Below are 18,890 nucleotides of genomic sequence, written 5' to 3' on the forward strand. Positions count from 1 at the left end.
TGTTTCTTTGTCATCCAACTGCTGCCATTAGCCTGTGTTTGTCTTTAGTCTCACATTATTCATCCTACATCGTATCTCTCACTGAACGCCTTTTATTAATTTCATTCTTTAACTGTAAATTAACTGATCAGTCTATGAGCTTTTGATTTTTCTGAAACAAACTCCTGTCAATACCAACAATAACACTAGTAGGATGCTAAATGAGAAGGCATTGGGGAATTGCATTGAAAATGTTAGATTTGTATTTTATATGTATGCTTCAGAAGTGATGTGATCTTTGTATTTTGAAGTTCAATACAAATCAAAACATCATATATTTCTCATTAAATTGTATGATGCATTTTTAAACTTCATTATTTTTCACTTTTAGTAAAAAGTGCATTTCATTTAGACAAATATTTAATTAAAGTGTTTTTTGTAAAAAATCTCTATTGTGATAAATAAGAAATTAAAATATGGAAGTAATGAAGAGACGATTTGATAATTCGTACTTTTATTAGATTAGTGATTTACAATAAATTAGTATTTTATTTGTTAGCTATTCAGTTATATGTAAAATATATAAATGGAAAAAAAACATCATCATATATCAGTTAATTACATTAATCTACAAAATGTAATATTTTGTTTAAATGTTAAGGGGCACCTATGATGAAAATCATCTTTTGTTAGCTGTTTGGACAGAACTGTGTGTAGGTATAGTGTCCATAGTCATATTGGGGTGTTATAAAGACAATAAGTTATTGTTTTAATTCCTGATGTTAAAATAGGATCCAAATCCCTCCCATTTTGAGGCCCACCAAACGTAATGTAGGAGTGCAGTTTCCCCACCCAGCGAATTAATTGACAGCTGCATATTAACATGTCTCCGTTGTAATGCAAATAATTATATAAAAAAGACAGGGCGTGCGCAAAGCAACTGGGATTAAAAGATCTGTTCAGCTCTTTGTGATCATCAATCATATTCAAATGTGATAAAGAATGAGTTTTACAAGTTTAAAACGTTTTTAAACAGTGCATGTTCATCATTAATTACAGCGATTTAACCGTCTTTACCACCACAGTCGCATGACAGTAAAAATATAAAAGACGACGATTCAATCCCAGATTGTAGACGTTAAATCAGGTTTATTTTGTACATTAACATAATGGACATCCATACAGCAGTAAATATTAACGTGTACCCTGTCACATTTGTCGTGCAAAAACAGTGCAAAGTTAAACTCGTGTGTGTGTGTGTGTGTGTGTGTGTTTGTGTGTGTGTGTGTGTGTGTGTGTGTGTGTGTGTGTGTGTGTGTGTGAGACTCATCATTGCAGAAAGGCTTGAATCAACTACACAACAAATACATCAAATAATCATTGGGAAAGTTTTTACTGTAGGATTTCTCACATTTGTTATGTAAGATCTGCTTTCATCATTTCAGTGACTGTGCTGTTTATCTGAGATTAAGGCACACTCAGACGGGCATGTGGAAACGGTGGGCATGGAGAACTATCATTAAAAGCAAAGGCAACTAAAACAATTATTCCAATTACAATATTCTGAAAGCTAAAATAAATAATCTAATGGATATTTTGAGCTGAAAATTTACAGACACATTCTGGAGACACAAAAAACTTAAATCTTGAAAAAGGAGTAAAATAGGTGCCCCTTAATGTGCTAAAATACCTTAAAAATAGACAAATAAAAATAAGTACAAAGACATCCATCCATTTTTCCATCCATCATCATTCCATTATCCTAGTATTTACCATAACCCTCTCCCGTCACACTTTCCCCCTGCTGAGAAGGGTAGTTTTGAGCCCTGCGGGGCCCAGTGGGGGCGAGGGGTCTCCAGGCACCTGTAGCCCTTTAGTGCCCAGGCGGTTTCCATGTCTGGATCAGCGAGGGCCCGTCCTGCACAGGTACTCTTTCTTTCCTTTGCACGGCCTGAGGGAGCAGCAGCCTGGGTGATAGAAAGAGGGTGGTGGAAGTCAAAAAAGCTGAAACCCAGAGCGGGATGATCAGGAGAGTGTGCAAACATGAGCCTGGAATGATTTTTAGCCCTTTTTTATTGCATGTTTGATCCAGTGTGTGTACATCCTCCTCAGTCTCATAGACCAGATTACATTTATGTTCATGGAAGAAATTTGTTTCGCTTGTTTGTGAGATTATGTGAGATTAGTCTTGAGATAACACCCAGCATACAATTGTGTTTAATAGACATCTAAACATGGACAGCTAGGCTAAAAAAAGGCTAAACTTGGGCTGTCAATCTAATAGACATCTATAAGAATAGCACAAAACTAGACTAGTCCTCAAATAGACAGATCAGACAGACTTCATATGTCTAGTCATACTGTACATTTCTGTTTATTTTATGACTAGTCTAGTTTTGGCCTATTCTTTGATGTCTATTAGATTTTCACTCAAATTTTGTCTTGTTTTAGCCAAGACGACAATGTTTAAATGTCTATTAGACATCTATTAGACATCTTTAAAGAAAATGCTTGCTGAGCACTCAGATTTGACTTGGTTGCATTACAAGTAATAGTTGGACACTTTTAGACAAGGCTTTAGATTAAATATAGTAGTCAACATTTGAAGTGCATCAAGAATATTGAGTGTTGTTTGGTAGTTTTAGACACTTTTCTTAAACTTTTTTGACCCACTTCAAATTCTGCCTACTGTATATATCCAAAAATAAGTGAGTAAATACACATGATCTTTTTTTTTTTCAATTTAATATTTGGCATTATATAATTTCTGGAGCACATGGCAAGTTACTTAAATATATTATTCAATACTGCCGATTATGTTCTGGTAGTTTGGAATTGTTGGAATTTGCATTTGTTTGAATTGTATTTCTGGTTGCCAGATTAGTCAAAATTATAACATTAAATATTTAGCACTTTAAAAACATGGTAAAGAGCACCCTTTTGCTATGATGATGTAATAATTTTGCATATAAAAATAATACATAGATACTTCTGTGATGTAATCAATATGCTATGTGATATACACTTCCTGGCCACTTTATTAGGTACACCTATCCAACTGCTCGTTAACACAAATGTCTAATCAGCCAATCACATGGCAGCAACTCGATGCATTTAGGCATGTAGACAGACATGGTCAAGACGATCTGCTGCAGTTCAAACCGAGCATCAGAATGGGGAAGAAATGTGATTTAAGTACTCTGAGCGTGGCATAGTTGTTGGTGCCACACTGGCTGGTCTGAGTATTTCAGAAACTATATGCCACAAAGGATTAAGTTCTGAAGGCAAAAGGGGGTCCAGCTTGGTACTAGTAAGGTGTACCTAATAAAGTGGCCGGTGAGTGTACATGTATACATTGTTACTCACACAACATGTTGATACAGTACACTACTTTCAAATTATCTTTTTTTTCAGTGGAAAAAAGGCCCGTATCAAACTGTTTTGTTTAAACATGTTGGATATATTTTAGTACAGTGACTACTAGAATATCAAAAGATGAAAAGACATTTGATTTTTTAATTCATGACCCCTTTAAGTCATTATTCGCTTAATATTGAGTTTTTTGACTAATTGTTAACACTGCTTTTCAACATCCAAAAAAAAGTAGAGACTGAGGAAGGTGGACATACTGTAGCTATGTATATCAGTCAAAGCATCATCATACATACAATGGCCTTAAATGTCATTTAAGAAAATATATGTCCAAAATTTGGGAAATCCTTACTTTTATTCAGCAGGTATGTGTTACGTTGACTAAAAAATGACAGTACAAATATTTATGTTGCTGTAAAAGATTTCATATTCAAATAATATGTTTTATTAACCTTTCATTCATTAAAAAGTTCTGAATAAAGTCCACAATAATAATAAGCACAACTGTTTTCATAAATGTTAATCAATTTCACACATATAAACAGATACACATGCAAACCCCAGAAGTTTGTGTCTGTTGTATATTTATTAATGTCTTACTATATATGTATAATTCTATATCTTTTTTTAGTGTAAATACTTCATTTATTCCCAAATGAAGGCTGATAGTATGCTGATGTGAATGACCGTGTCTTAGCTGAATGCCTGCAGTGAAATCTATCAGCCTGTATGTTCACATACACATGTCCTGATAGGTTTCAATCCTGCTTTGAGTTAAAAATCACTCCACAGGCAGCGCTTAAATTTCATCCCCCTTCCCCTGACCCCGATCTAAATGAACCCTGTCCGCCCTGTTTTTGTCCTGTGTCTCATTCCTCAAAAACAAGCTCTTCCCCATCCACCTTTCCTCTTCTCTCCTTTCCTCCATCAGCACTAAGCTGCCTTGGACAGACTCCAGCTGTCAGGCTGTTTATCATTCGGGCCTCCATTTGTTGAGTCTGACAAAGTGAGTGAAAAAGAGAGACCACAAGAGATCTAGAAGGATATGGTCAAGTAGAGATGCACCGATCAACTGGCCAGAATTGTTTTTTTTCTCTTTATTCTGACAAACAGATTCTGTACCGGCAGTACAGGGCAAAAACTTATGGAAAAACATGAAATATTCTGCATTAAATTTAACAAATATTGATCTTGATTCAATTTATACTGTGAGTTTATAATGGTTTCAATTTTATTTACATATTTACATTAAAATATTTAATTATTAATTAAGTATTAATTTAAATCACTGCTTGCCTAGGCTGATTTTTGAATCTATATTGTGATTACAGTGCAGAGTTTTTTTTTCTATTTAAATCCCTGCAGATAGTTCAGCCGGTAAAATAAATCAAATTAAAAAAGCAAATAAATTAATGAATAAATACTTTTTAATATACAAATGCAATCAATTATTCATACACTGTAAAAAACGACAAGTTTAATTTACTTAAAATAATTGAGTAAACCTGTAGCTTTTAAAATAGTTCTAACACTTTACTTAAAAAGTGGGAAAACCTGTTGCCTTAAAATATTTAAGTAAATTAACTATGTGCATATTTATAGTTAAATCAACTGAACAGTTCCAAGTTACAATGGATTTACTTACTTTTTAATAAATAGTATTAATAGTTTAATAATAGTAAATACTTAATTTATACAATATATACTCAATATTCATAGTCAGTTTTCAAATCTGTACCCATATTTTCACATTTTTATTGCTTTACAACAATCAAAAATCTGCCGATTTGCTTAAAGTTTCCAATTGTAATCGGCCAGGGAAAATTTTAAATGGTGCATTGCTACTGTAAAGAAAAACAAGAAAAGAAGACTCCAGGTTGACAGTGACTTCTTGTTAATTCGCTCATCTTGTGTCCTTCTTCTGTTGTTGTCTCATTTTCACTTTCCGTCACTCACATGTTAATGAAATGAAAGCTTATATACTTTCATTATGACCTGTGAATGTTTACTCACCGTCATGTTGTTTTTAACTTGTGTTTCTACTAAATAAGTAAGAGTATGCAGGTTTGATGCAACATGAGGGCGAATAAATGATGATCAATGTTTATTTTTGAGTGAACTATTTAATTTAGGTCTTGTTTTCTCCACTTTGATGCAATCTGGTTATACTGTAGGGATGAATACATGACATCTCAGAGTGTCCAGAACAGTGGTTTTCAAACATTTTGGTATCATGGACCCCCTTGAAAGGCATCTATATAGTCTAGTTTCTTGCATAAAGACTAAGTTTGTAACACTATAATATGGTTCTATAAAATACCAGATTTATGGTGTTAAATTATACATGGGCCTAAATATTTGTAGGTTTATTTAATTGCAGTTTCTACCTTTTTAAAATATTGTATTTATGTACAGCTATATATATATATATATATATATATATATATATATATATATATATATATATATATATATATATATATTTGTGAATTTTATTAAATAATTTATTTCCTCTTGTAATAATTTTTATGCATCTTAATTTAATTAAATGTTTTATTTTAATCTTATTTTATTGATTAATTATTAATTATGTTTAATTTAGCCCAGTTTGAAAACCCCTGACCCAGAATAATTCAGTTTGCTGGAGGAAAAACTTGCCTGTTTGTTATAGTTTCACAGAAAGAACAAAATGACTCATCAAATGTTTAACCTTTCAAGACCTCATTCTTCTCAAGAAGAATGAAGTTAACACAAATACCAGAGAAGCATGTGAACAAAATAGGGTTGTTTAAGGTGATAATGCGCTGAGTTGCAGACTCAATTTGCTGCTTAAAAGTTATTCAAACCAAAATACCATCCCGCACTGCCACCTTGAGGCAACAGCAGCATGGCGGCCATTTTGGCTCCACTGCAGTCAGTTGTGGATTCTCCTCCATTCCGGCTCCAGTGTCGGATATAGTGTGCTGATTCAAGGATCTCCCTGTGATTTGGCATGGTGGAGTGAGGGTTCACCCTACTGCAGTGGGCTGTCCTGATCTATAAGGGTGACAAGTTTGAATCCTCAGTTATTGATTGGGGACTGGCCCAGATTAAAGGCCTGCCAAATACCTGGCAGAAGCGAGTGTGTGAGAGGGATTCAGTCAATACGGATGAGAGCCGCACACTCAGGTGTGTGTGTGTGGGTGTGTGTTTTTGTTTATGCTACGTTGTGAGCACCAAGTGTTCGCCACAAGGAGTTTTAAAATTGTGGAGACCAACTTGGGGGAACAATATATAAAATGCACAATACTGTTTATTTAAACGTGTAAAAATTCACACACACACACACACACACACACACACACACACAAAAAGGTTTTTAAAAAAGAGGTTTAAGGGTTGGGTTGTTTTTAGGTATATGTTATATTGATTGTTTCGTATAAAAATAATATAAGTCTGTGAAAGGTTCCAACTATTCAAGGAAAACCAATACAGTATGTGTGTTTGGCAAATGTGAACATGAGTTAGTCCAATAAGTAGGCCCACACAAAATATGCGCATGCAGACATCCACAGCTTTTAGCCCATCATTGAGTCTTTTTATTTACTTGTGTAAATGAGTGTAAATATGTATATTTATTCTGTTTTTAAATTATTTTCAGAAATTTTATTGAAATTGAAAGATAAAACAATTAAATTCAAGCAAAATATTGCAACAAAAAAGATTTAATTTACAACCTACAAAATTTCAACTACATTTAAAAAATTGTTTTGCTCCTCTTGATTTTTCCTCTTTTTGTATTTGTATTTAATATATTTTTATGCAGTTTTTGCACTGTTATCAAACGTTATTTTGTTAGATAAGATCCAGATTTGGCTCCGGTGCTGACTAGTCTAATGCATATGCAAAAATATTATAGCTTCCTATTAAAAATAACTATTTGTGAGCACTGTACATTTTTTTGCTTTAAAAGATTATTAAACTAGTTACTTGAACTATTTTAGGGTGAACTACCCCCTTGAAGACACATTGAGCAAAGTTGGCACCTGTAAAAGTGGATTTCACATTAAAAGTATTATTTCTGTTGTTTTTCAGTTTAACTGTGATCAATTTCACTTATTCACTATACAATTTGAATCATCCTGTTCATCAAAAGGCCTATTGTAGGTGTAGATTAAGTCTTAGTGCATCTTAAATAATCCCTGACCACTGAGCCTTTCAACTCTTTTTAAATCATTGGCTGGGGCTTTTCCTTTGGTCCTTTTTCTCTCTCTCTGTGTTTGTCCGTCTCTCATATTGATGTTCTTCCTCTGCCAAGCCACTCCCAGTATCTTGTTTCTTTTTTCTGTCTCTCTTTCTCTTTTTCTCTGTGTTTGTGTGTGTGTATGTGTGTATTCCTTTCTCTCTTCTGTCTCTTCCGCTGTCTGTCTCTGACCCTCTCTTATGTCTTCGCCTTGGTGATCAACAGGAGCTTCTCTGGGTAAAGTCTCTCCCCTCTTTATTGTGGCACGGCTACCGTCCAGCTTACGCGATGGCTTCTCTCTCTTTCTTTCTTTTTCCCTTCCCGATCATCCCTCCCTTCCTCTTGATTCACTCACTCTGGTTCTTTTTATTTTATTTGGAGTCTAATGAAAGTGTGGACCCGAACACCAAGTATCTGAAGAGTTTTGCACACAGCTTATGGTTTTGTTCACAGTCAGGAGCGAGTAATTGATTATTGGTACCCTGGATCTTTGCCAGCGCTCCGACTCAATCAATCTGCCATCAGCTGGCCGGTCTTCAACTGGGACTTGTCAGGAAGTTCATAGTTAAAGGCAGCCGTCTTTGGCCGCTTGATTGAAGAGTTCACCTCTGTTTGTGTTTGGGACATGTGTAAATACTTTAAAAAAAGCAGCCCTGCCACTTTCACAAGACAATGAGGATTCATACAAGAAGTGACGGCTAACACTGTCTACACTGTTTGTGCACAAATAGTCAAGTCGGCTCTATAGAATTTCTAATTGTGGATTTTATATATATCAAATATTTTTTCACCATCTGTCTTTAATGTAATTTCATTTATATTTGAGTTTATTTTTATTCTAAAATAACCGTTTTAATATTTATGTTTTATCTAATAAACAACATCACTATCAACTCAATATTAACCCTGTTATTTGTTTATAGCCAAAATCTGTTTATTTGTAGTGTAATTTATTTATTTTAGTTCGTTTTATACTAAAATGACCCTTGTAATCAGGCCTGTAGCCAGCTATGAGGTCACCAAGGTCCAGGCCTCAGTATATTTTTCATGTTTCAAGAATTGTAGGTGTTGTAAATAATAAAAAATAAATCATGTTGTGTAATATAAAAAGCTGCATTCACCATTTTACCATGTTGCCAGATGTAATTAACAGGGAGTCAGTGGATTCTTAAAAAGTCTTAAATCCCATAGTATAAAATAAGGCCTTAATTAGTCTTAAATCTGCCTTTCAGAGGTCTTGAAAAAGCAATCAAATCAACCTCGTAAAGAAGATTTTGTGTACGTTTTGAAATTTACTTAAACATCTATCAAGGCCATATAGTCTTTGGCGGAACCCAATAAAATGCTTATTCCTGATTTTATTTCAGTGTGAAAGTGCCACTGTGTTTTTAATATGATCAGTTAAACATCTTAAAATGTTATTTAAGCTATATTAAACATTTATTTTGTCTTACAAGCTTTTAAAATATTTGCTATGTGATAAAAAAAAATCTGGTAGACATTAGTCTTAATTGTTTAAAGAGAGAAAACATCATGTCAGCAAATGCTTTACCAAAACAAGATCAAGCTAAATCAGAAAGTAATTATTTCTAAAACAGAGAGCAGCGATGTCGTCTTACAGCAAGAAGGTTGCTTATTTGAGCCCCAGCTGGATCAGTTGGAGTTTCTGTGTGGAGTTTGCATGTTCTCTCCGTGTTTGCTTGGGTTTCCTCCGGGTGCTCCGGTTTCCCCCACAAGTCCAAAGACATGCGCTATAGGTAAATTGAGTAGGCTTAATTGTCTGTAGTGTATGTGTGTGAAGGAGAGTGTATGGGTGTTTCCCAATGATGGGTTGCAGCTTTAAGGACATCCGCCTCGTAAAACATATGCTGGATAAGGTCATTCCGCTGTGGTGACCCCTAAATAATAAAGGGAGTAAGCCGAAAAAATAGAATGAATGAATAAATGTAAATCTATACATATATAGACTATTGTTATATTTAATTTAATAATAGGCATTAGTTATTGACATTGGAAAATGCTGTTCTGTTAGTGTTGGTAATGCAATTTGGTGGAACGGATGTTATTATGATTTTTGAAAATATAATTATTATTTCATTATTAATTAATTAATAATAATTTTAATATGTTTTTCACACTTTGTATGTATAAATAAGTGTTTAGGATGGTCATTAGTTGTGCTGCATGCTGTACTATAAAACTGCTTTAAATTTCATTCTGTGTGGTATTAAAAAGGTCTTAAAATTTTTTTAATATAACTCTTAGAAACCTGCAGATACCCTGATTAAAAGCATCTTTGGATGTTTTTTTGACACATAATAAGAGTGTTAATAAAACGAATTAGGTTGGTAATACAGTAGGAAGACGAAGGTACATGTAAGGGTTTTGTGTCCTATTACAAGATTTAAACATATTTTAGTGCATTTTTAGGGTATTTCTTTTGTTTTGTTTTTTATTTTAAATTTATTTTACTAGTTTACTCATTAATTTGCATCATTATTGACCCAATATTAATCTCACAGTTTAAGTTTTAACTTTTAATATTTTTAAAATAGTTTTAAAAATTAAATCTGTCTTCAGAGGTCTTAAATATACAATCAAACAACCCCGTAAAGAAGATTGTGTTCATGTAAGAGTGTTTCTTTTGTTTTGTTTTTGTTTTTTCCAATATCTGGCAACACAGCATTGTAGCTATTGTTATTGTAATCCCTGGACCTCGAAATCTTCAAACCCTGGCTATGGCCATGCTTTAAATTTATTTTGCTAGGTTAATTATTATTTTATATTTACATTACTATTAACCCATTATTAACCACACTTTACGTTTTATACAATTTTTTTAAATAGTTCTACAACAAAATATTTAGTATATCTATTATTTTTGTTTATTTCTTTGCCATTCTATGCATTATATATGTATACATTCTCCCTTATTTTTAGTATTAAACTTAGAGCGAATTTGTCCATGGAAGTAATTGGACATTTTGTTTAGACATAAGCTACCTCCAGTGTAGACAGTCTTTAGCCCTTATAGCACCACATAAGTGTCTTGATCAAAAGTTCGTCAAAATGACCAGGATTTCTTCTAAATTTCTTGTAAAATCCAGAGGTGTTTTAGTGGCAGGAAGTTTCTTAACAGTTTTCCCCTCTTTTTTGTTTTGTTTCCTTCTTTAATTTTGAATGCAATGAAATGACCTTGTAACTTGTCTTTGTCTCCTGGTTTGAGCTTCCTCAAGTTCTTCTAGGGACAAGATACAGTTGGACGCAAGTCCTCTAGCCTTCTGCATCTCAATAAACCCTCAGTCTTGTCATGTTACCTACAATTAACACAAACAGCCTCCATATCCCAGACCTTCATTCCCCTGTATGATCTAACACAGCTAAAAAATAATAATAAAAAAAGAAAGAAAGAGGTTTGGCTGGGCATTGCACCGAAAAATGCCTGACAACTTTGATACTCACTTGATATTTGAATGTGCTATGCTGTTGGAATGCTTAGAGTAGGTAAAATAAATAGACAGCAAACCGTAGTTATGAATCTGAAGGCCTGTGAAGACTTGCTTGAAAAAAATGAAGATTTGCATTCCAATACAAATCAATCTTCAAAATCATATATATTACACTATTAACTGCATGGTGATATTGAAACTGCTATTTTGAGCTGGAAGGAAGCTAAAGGAACATTCTACATGTCAAATATGGTGAAAAGGGAAGTCTTTATATTTCATTCTGCCTCATGTTGACGTCTTGTTGTTTTCCTCCAATCCACAGGGGGAGCGGTAAGGGGAAAGACATCAGTATCATCAAGTCTCTGAGGGTTCTAAGGGTGCTGCGTCCACTCAAGACCATCAAACGTCTTCCAAAACTAAAAGTACTGTCAAAACTGCACAGCTGTGTTACATGTTACTGCATCATCCTATGTCTCGTTAGCCCGGTTAGCATACTTTGCTAATTTACCTGGTCTGTTTTTCCCAGGCGGTGTTTGACTGTGTAGTAAACTCTCTGAAGAATGTGTTGAACATCCTCATTGTCTACATGCTGTTCATGTTCATCTTCGCTGTGGTGGCCGTGCAGCTTTTTAAAGGACGATTCTTTTACTGCACTGATGAGTCTAAAGAGTTTGCCCGAGACTGCAGGTAATTAGAGGTTATCCAATTAAAGGTGTGAATCCTGATTTTGTTTGGCTTTACAAAGTTTTTACGCACTACAGTTTTGGTAATACTTTAGTTTAGATCACAATGCTATTAACTACTGGCTTATTACCTGCCTATTATTAACAGTTCATTAGTAGTTATTAAGTATGATCTTATTCTATATCCTAAATCTCACCCAAAACCTAAATTCTACCTCACAAACTATTAATAAATATCTAATTAATAGTTTATTAAGCTAGTAGTGTTAGTTAATGGGGTCACACTTTACAATAAGGTTCATTAGTTAATGTTAATTACTGCATTTACTAACATTAACAAACAGTGAACAATACATTTACCACTGTATTTGTTCATATCAGTTAACGTTAGTTAATGAAAATACAGTAGTTCATTGTTAGTTCATGTTAACTCATGGTGCATTAACTAATGGTAACAAACATGGACTTGGATGTTAATAATGCATTAGTAAATGTTTAATTATAATTAATATATGCTGTACATGTGTTGTTCATGATTAGTTCATGTTAGTAAATACATTAACTAATGAACCTTATTGTAAAGTGTTACCGTTAATAGTTTGTCAATACTGTGAATTGTGACCTAAACTAAAGTGTTATAATTTTTTTTTAATAAGGTTAAGTGTAAAGGTATTGTCCTTGGTGTAAACAGCCTCACTGGTTCTTAAAAAAAACTGTAAGTGTATTTCTGATTCAGGGGCGAAAATTTGGTGTAAGGGCATAGTAAATAGAGGTAAAAAAAAAAAACTGAACTCAACTTCTACCATACAAGCTGTTAATAAATAGCTGATTAGTAGTTTATCAAGCTAGTTGTATTCGTTAATGACTTGTTAGTACAGTGAATTGTGAACTAAACTAAAAAGTTATCAGTTTTTTAATGGGATTAGAAGTTTACTGCATGGTCCAGAATAGTGCATTTAAAGGGATAATTCACCCAAAAATGAAAGTTCTGTGATTGTTAGCTCCCCCCTTTGCTTGTTCAAAACCTATTTAAGTTCCTTTCTTCTGTTGAAAACAAAGGAAGATGTTTTGAAGAATGCTGGTAAATGTTATCTATTGACTTCTATAGTAATGTTTTTCTACTATGATAGTCAATGGGTTTAAGCAATCAAAATTATTCAAAATATCCTTTTTGTGTTTAACAGAAGAAAAAAAGTCAAAACGTGAAGTAAATGTAGGTTTTTTTTGGCTAAACTAATTTTCATGAAGATGAACTGTGACATCACATGAGCATAATAGAGATGAATAGATTATAACGTAGACATTGTATAACGACGGTTTGTTCTGTAGACTATCAAAAAAATATAGTTTAAAGGGGCTAATACATTTGACCTTGAAATATTTAAAAAGGCTTTTATTCTAGCCAAAATAAACCAAATAAGACTTTCTCCAGAAGTAAAAATTATGTTAGACATACTGTGAAAATTTCCTTGCCCCGTTAAATATCATTTGGGAAATATTTAAAAAAAGAAAAACTTCAAATTTCAAAGCAGGTTCTGATTAATTCTGATTTCAACTGTATACATATTATACATTTACACAGTATAATTTGTGAAACTTGACAAACACTTTTGTAGAACACCTAGGACTTCTATAACAGAGGGGCGTAATAAATTGGCTGCATTCGGATTGGCTGGGATGGCTTGTTTAGATTTTTTGTCTTGTTTTTAGTCCAAATATATAAAAATCTTAAATCAATAAGCATTTTCTGCAAAAAATATTGTCTTGTTTTAAGAAATAATATGTCAAAATTAAGTTGTTTTTTTATTAAAACAAGCAAAATAATGTACCAGTTGGGTAAGAAAAATTATCTTAATTCAAAGTGAAAACAAAACCCTGCTGGCAGATTAACTTGCTTGTTTTAAGAAAAAACTCACTTTATTTTGTCATATTATTTTTGAAAACAAGATAATATTTTTGCGTGTCTAGAAAATGCTTTTTGATTTAAGAATTTTTAGATATTTGGACTAAAAACTATACCAAAACTCTAAGCAGGAAAAGCATTTTAGCAGCGTATATTGTTTATCTTTTTTTATTCTTTAATATAGAACAACAATAGTTGTTAAACCTTTATAATTATTATCCTCAGTGTGAACAGCCTTTATCCTCACCCGTTCTTAAGAAAATGTGTATGTGCATTTCTGATTCAGGGGCGAATATTTGGTGTACGAGCGCGATAACGAGGTCAAATCTCAGAAGAGGGAGTGGAAGAAGTACGATTTCCACTACGACAATGTGCTTTGGGCCCTGCTTACTCTCTTTACTGTGTCCACCGGAGAGGGATGGCCAGAGTGAGTTAACATGCATTCACTTATCTCCTGTTATCTCTCCTTTTGTGTCATCGCCTCTTATTTGGTCCTTTCTTTCAGTGTGTTGAAGCACTCTGTGGACTCCACTTACGAGAATCGGGGCCCGAGCCCGGGATACAGGATGGAAATGTCCATCTTTTACGTGGTGTACTTCGTTGTCTTCCCCTTTTTCTTCGTAAACATATTTGTAGCTCTCATCATCATCACCTTCCAAGAGCAAGGAGACAAGATGATGGAGGACTACAGCCTCGAAAAAAATGAGGTACTTACTACTTTGTTCACATGAGTCATTTAAGGTCCTATTTAACACCGGCTAAAATGTAATTTGCTTGTAATGATAGCTTATGTACCAAAACAATGTGATATATTTACTACAAAGACTGTATTTTAGGATTACAGCGCAGCCCCAATAATTTATACATAGCCACTTCTTTCAGATCACTAGGACCATTTGTCAGCAAAAAGTTAATTTCAGAAATTGATCAGTTAGAAAAATTTAATTTAACTTTTACATAATCTAATATGTTATGCTGAATGACCATTTATCAGCTATATTCTGATCATTTATTTTTATGAAACAGTAAAGCAGACATTTAATATACCTATAACTACTCTAAAAAATATATACCCTCAACGGCCACTTCATTAAGTACACCTGTCCAACTGCTTGTTAACGCAAATGTCTAATCAGCCAATCACATGGCAGCAACTCAATGCATTTAGGCATGTAGACATGGTCAAGACGGTCTGCTGCAGTTCAAACCGAGCATCAGAATAGGGAAGAAAGGGGATTGTGTCATGGTTGTTGGAGCCAGACGGGTTGGTCTGAGTATTTCAGAAACTGCTGATTTACTGGGATTTTCAATCACAACCATCTCTGGGGTTGGCAGAGAGTGGTCTTAAAAAAAAGAAAATATCCAGTGAGTGGCAGTTCTGTGGGCGCAAATGCCTTGTTAATGCCAGAGGAGAATGGCCAGTTTTTTTTTTCAAGCTGATAGAAAGTCAAGTAACCAATCGAGGTATGCAGAAGAGCATCTCTGAACACACAAAACGTCCAACCTTGAGGCAGATGGGCTACAGCAGCAGAGGACCACACCGAGTGCCACTCCTGTCAGCTAAGAACAGGAAACTGAGGCTACAATTTGCGCACACTCACCAAACTTGGACAAGAGAAGATTTGAAAAAGTTGTCTGGTCTAATGAGTCTTGATTTCTGCATTTGGATGTTAGGGTCAGAGTTTGGTGTCGACAACATGAAAGCATGCATCCATCCTGCCTTGTATCAATGGTTCAGACTGGTGGGGGTGGTGTAATGGTGTGGGGGATATTTTCTTGGCACACTTTGGGCCCATTAGGACCAATTGAGCATCGTGTCAACTCCACAGCCTATCTGAGTATTGGTGCTGACTATGTCCATCCCTTTATGACCACAGTGTACTCATATTCTGATGGCTACTTCAGTTCACTGTTCTCCAATGGCCTCCACAATCACCAGAGTTCAATCCAATAGAGCACCTTTGGGATGTGGTGGAACGGGAGATTCGCATCGTGGATGTGCAGCCGACCAAATCTTCAGCGACTGCATGATGCTATCATGTCAATATAGACCAAAATCTCTGAGGAATATTTCCAGTACCTTCTTGAATCTTTATCACAAACACTGTAAAAACATAGGGTTCCACACTTTTTATTCATATTGTCCCGACACAAATGGATTAAGTTAACACTATTAACAAATTTATGTGGATTGAACACAAAAATATTAGGCTGTCCCAATGCATTTTCAAGAATTGTGTCGTTTCAGCTCTTTAAATTAAGTAGTTTAAACGAGTCAAAAAATATATATATATATTTTTTGAGTGAAGGATTAAGGCAGTTCTGAAGGCAACAGTGGGTCCAACCCGGTAATAGTAAGGTGTTCCTAATAAAGTGTTTTTTTTCACTTGTTTTCACTACTTATTTTAAATAAGCTGAAACGACACAATTCTTGAGCTTTTTTTGGGATAACTTAATTGTTTTATGTTCAGTCTACTTAATTTTATTAAGTTAACTTAATGGATTTGTGTGTAACCCTGCATTGTTTACAGTGTAAACATTTATAATCTGTATTTAATATGATTTTTATGTTTATAAAAATCACTTTTGTGTATTAAATTAAATGCAGACAATAACATGGTGCACTATTTATTTATTTATTTATAAATACATACATATCGACTCAATAGAATGGGTTTTGCAAATAATATTGTTTGTTGGAAATGTCAAAAAGTGAGAGGGACATATATTCATTGTATTTGGGACTGTTCACTAGTTCAGCCTTGTTGTCTAGAAAACACGGGAAAACTTCCAAAATTCCACAGTTAAAAGAATGGTTCAATATAATGATTAAAACAGCTTTGAATGTCTACTTTACAAATGTCATAATAAGGACAAAGCAGGGGTCTCTGTATATAACTCAGTGTGGGTAGACTTTTGGTCTTACAGCTTGTGTCGATGTCTTGTAAGACAATTTAAAATCATTTACCAGGTTTTCTTTATAATATTGTACTTTTGTCCATAGTAATTACTGTATACATCCTGGCTTTACATTTAGTAAACCTGCCAGTGATTATTTGTAATATGTGTTTTTATTATTTTATAATGCTCCAGAAGAAATTCATAAACAAATTTGGATTAAAAAAAAACACATATATATGGTTGAGAGAGACAGTTATTGAATAAATAATACAAATTAAAAACACACAGTTTTATATAATAATGATTAAAATAAGCAGGATTTTATGATAACCACTATATAAATAAATATAAATGCATATTTAGCAACAATGAGGAAAAAACTAAACCATTCAAAAGCTAAGACTTTTCATATTTGTGTGGATTATACCTAGAAAATTCCTATGTATGTTTGTTTGATTATTTTGCCACATGCTAATATATGAAAAAGCTCTGAGCATTAGTCGCAAATTCAAGCATGATGTCTACTTTAGAGAGAAGGTTTCACTTTTCACTTCAATTTCCAGAGCAACAAACATGCAATGTGATACGTAAGATGCTTTTGTTCACTGTTTTCCCTTGTTCTGTTTCTTCTAGAGAGCCTGTATTGATTTTGCTATAAATGCCAAACCTCTAACGCGCCACATGCCTCAGAACAAGCAAAGCTTTCAGTACCGAATGTGGCAGTTTGTGGTGTCGCCTCCGTTTGAGTACAGTATCATGTCTCTCATTGCGCTCAACACCATCATCCTTATGATGAAGGTACAAGATTTTTTCCACCCAACATTAGTAAACTGTAAATTAACTAACAGTTGGCTATAGTTTTTGATTCATGGGTTTTAAATTAGTTAATGCTTTTGAATAGCAATACTGGAACTTTATCTCTGCTCAGACTATTTTGATAGTTTCAAGCTCCAATTGTCTTTTACTGACAATTTTAATAGTTTGAAACAATAACTTGTCTGGGATATTTATTTCAATTCCAGTACTAAAATGAATGAAGTAGCTGTAATTTTTTGAATATGGCAGTTGGTGAGAATATTTTTTTAGTTTTTTTAGTTGTTGATGTATTCTTTTCCACCAAATATTGATTTCTTAACTTTTTTAAGTTACGACAGTGATATTTGTCGTCTAAAATACATAAACATGTCTGAAAACTGAAAACATGGCACTTTTTTATATTTTATAAAATAAATGCTCTGAAATAAAACATTTTAAATTTTGAATATGGAAAAAAACGTTCTCTGTTGTTAATTAAACAAAACAAAAATGTGATTTACTCTAGCATAAAAAGCTGCTCAGATCAGAGCATAACACAACTAGAAAATTCGTAATACAATTTAAATGTTTAAATAAACAAAAAGTCACCCATGAATCACAAGATACAGTCATACAGATATTTTTTGCACTAAAGCTTTTGTCATGTTCTTATTTTTTTAACTGTGTGTTTTCAGTATAATGGGGCTTCCGATGCATATGACAAAGTCCTGAAGAACCTGAATATAGTGTTCACCACATTCTTCTTCATGGAGAGTATTCTGAAAATCATTGCCTTTGGTGTCAGAGTAAGTGTCATACAATTTTTTTTTTTTTTAACACTGTCTTTATCCGTTTTTAGGAACTTGTACTAAAGAAAAGAAAAACAAAACATACAAAATTATTTAAATTAAATACATTTAAAATAAAATAATTATAATTACAGGTATATAAATAAATAAATAAATAAATGCATGTACATCCACATAAAAATAAAGGTGTCAAAAAAGTCTATTATTAGCAGGTGATACAAGATACAAGTTATTTGGACAAAAGATTTGTATCAGCTTCGTATCAATTCCATATTTAGAAAAGATTTCCATTCTCACAATGAGTTTCTGAGTTTTCTTAGCCTTTCAACCGAGTTCGTTCTTCCAATGTAATCTGGCAGCATGTTCAGTGCTGCGAATACATTTTAAAAGCCGATCTTGCTTATTTAAATTACTTGAGGAAACTAATTATATTGAAACTTACTGGCAATGGATGATTTTGTGCTAGCTGTTTTACGAGTTTGCAGTTGAAACAGTTTAATATAAGTTTCTCTGAAACTTTTAATATTTTACTTTCATTTTAATTAGGCTAGATTTTATTTTATTTAACAAACCAGTTTGTGTTTTGTCACTGAAGCATATAGCGGACTTGTTTTGAAGCACTTCACCTCAAATGTTATTTGTTATTCTTATTTATAGATAACTGATCAACAAAAAATACATTAAAATTAAGATAAATATTATACCAAACAGAATTTTGTTTTAAAAAAATATATTTTTCCAAGAAAAATAAATGAATTATATTTTAGTTTGTAACCC

The 18,890-nt window shown here is 33.4% G+C and overlaps 1 protein-coding gene across 38 annotated transcripts in view; it reads left to right on the forward strand.

Annotated features, from left to right (window-relative positions):
- The window catches only part of cacna1ab (calcium voltage-gated channel subunit alpha1 Ab), a 278,990-nt gene that overhangs the window by 184,408 nt on the left and 75,692 nt on the right, over positions 1-18,890 (forward strand). For all 38 annotated transcript variants that reach the window (XR_015502049.1, XM_087272738.1, XM_087272744.1 and 35 more), the window contains 6 exons: positions 11,345-11,444; positions 11,549-11,709; positions 13,895-14,035; positions 14,114-14,315; positions 17,143-17,307; positions 18,000-18,110. Coding sequence is in view for 37 of the 38 variants with exons in the window: in XM_087272738.1 (XP_087128864.1) it covers positions 11,345-11,444; positions 11,549-11,709; positions 13,895-14,035; positions 14,114-14,315; positions 17,143-17,307; positions 18,000-18,110 (880 nt within the window). In the remaining variant the exon portion in view is untranslated. The remainder of the gene's footprint in view (positions 1-11,344; positions 11,445-11,548; positions 11,710-13,894; positions 14,036-14,113; positions 14,316-17,142; positions 17,308-17,999; positions 18,111-18,890) is intronic.

The sequence above is a fragment of the Danio rerio genome, chromosome 11 (genome assembly GCF_052040795.2).
Source record: "Danio rerio strain M-AB ecotype USA chromosome 11, GRCz13ab, whole genome shotgun sequence".
In the NCBI taxonomy this organism is placed as follows: Eukaryota; Metazoa; Chordata; class Actinopteri; order Cypriniformes; family Danionidae; genus Danio; species Danio rerio.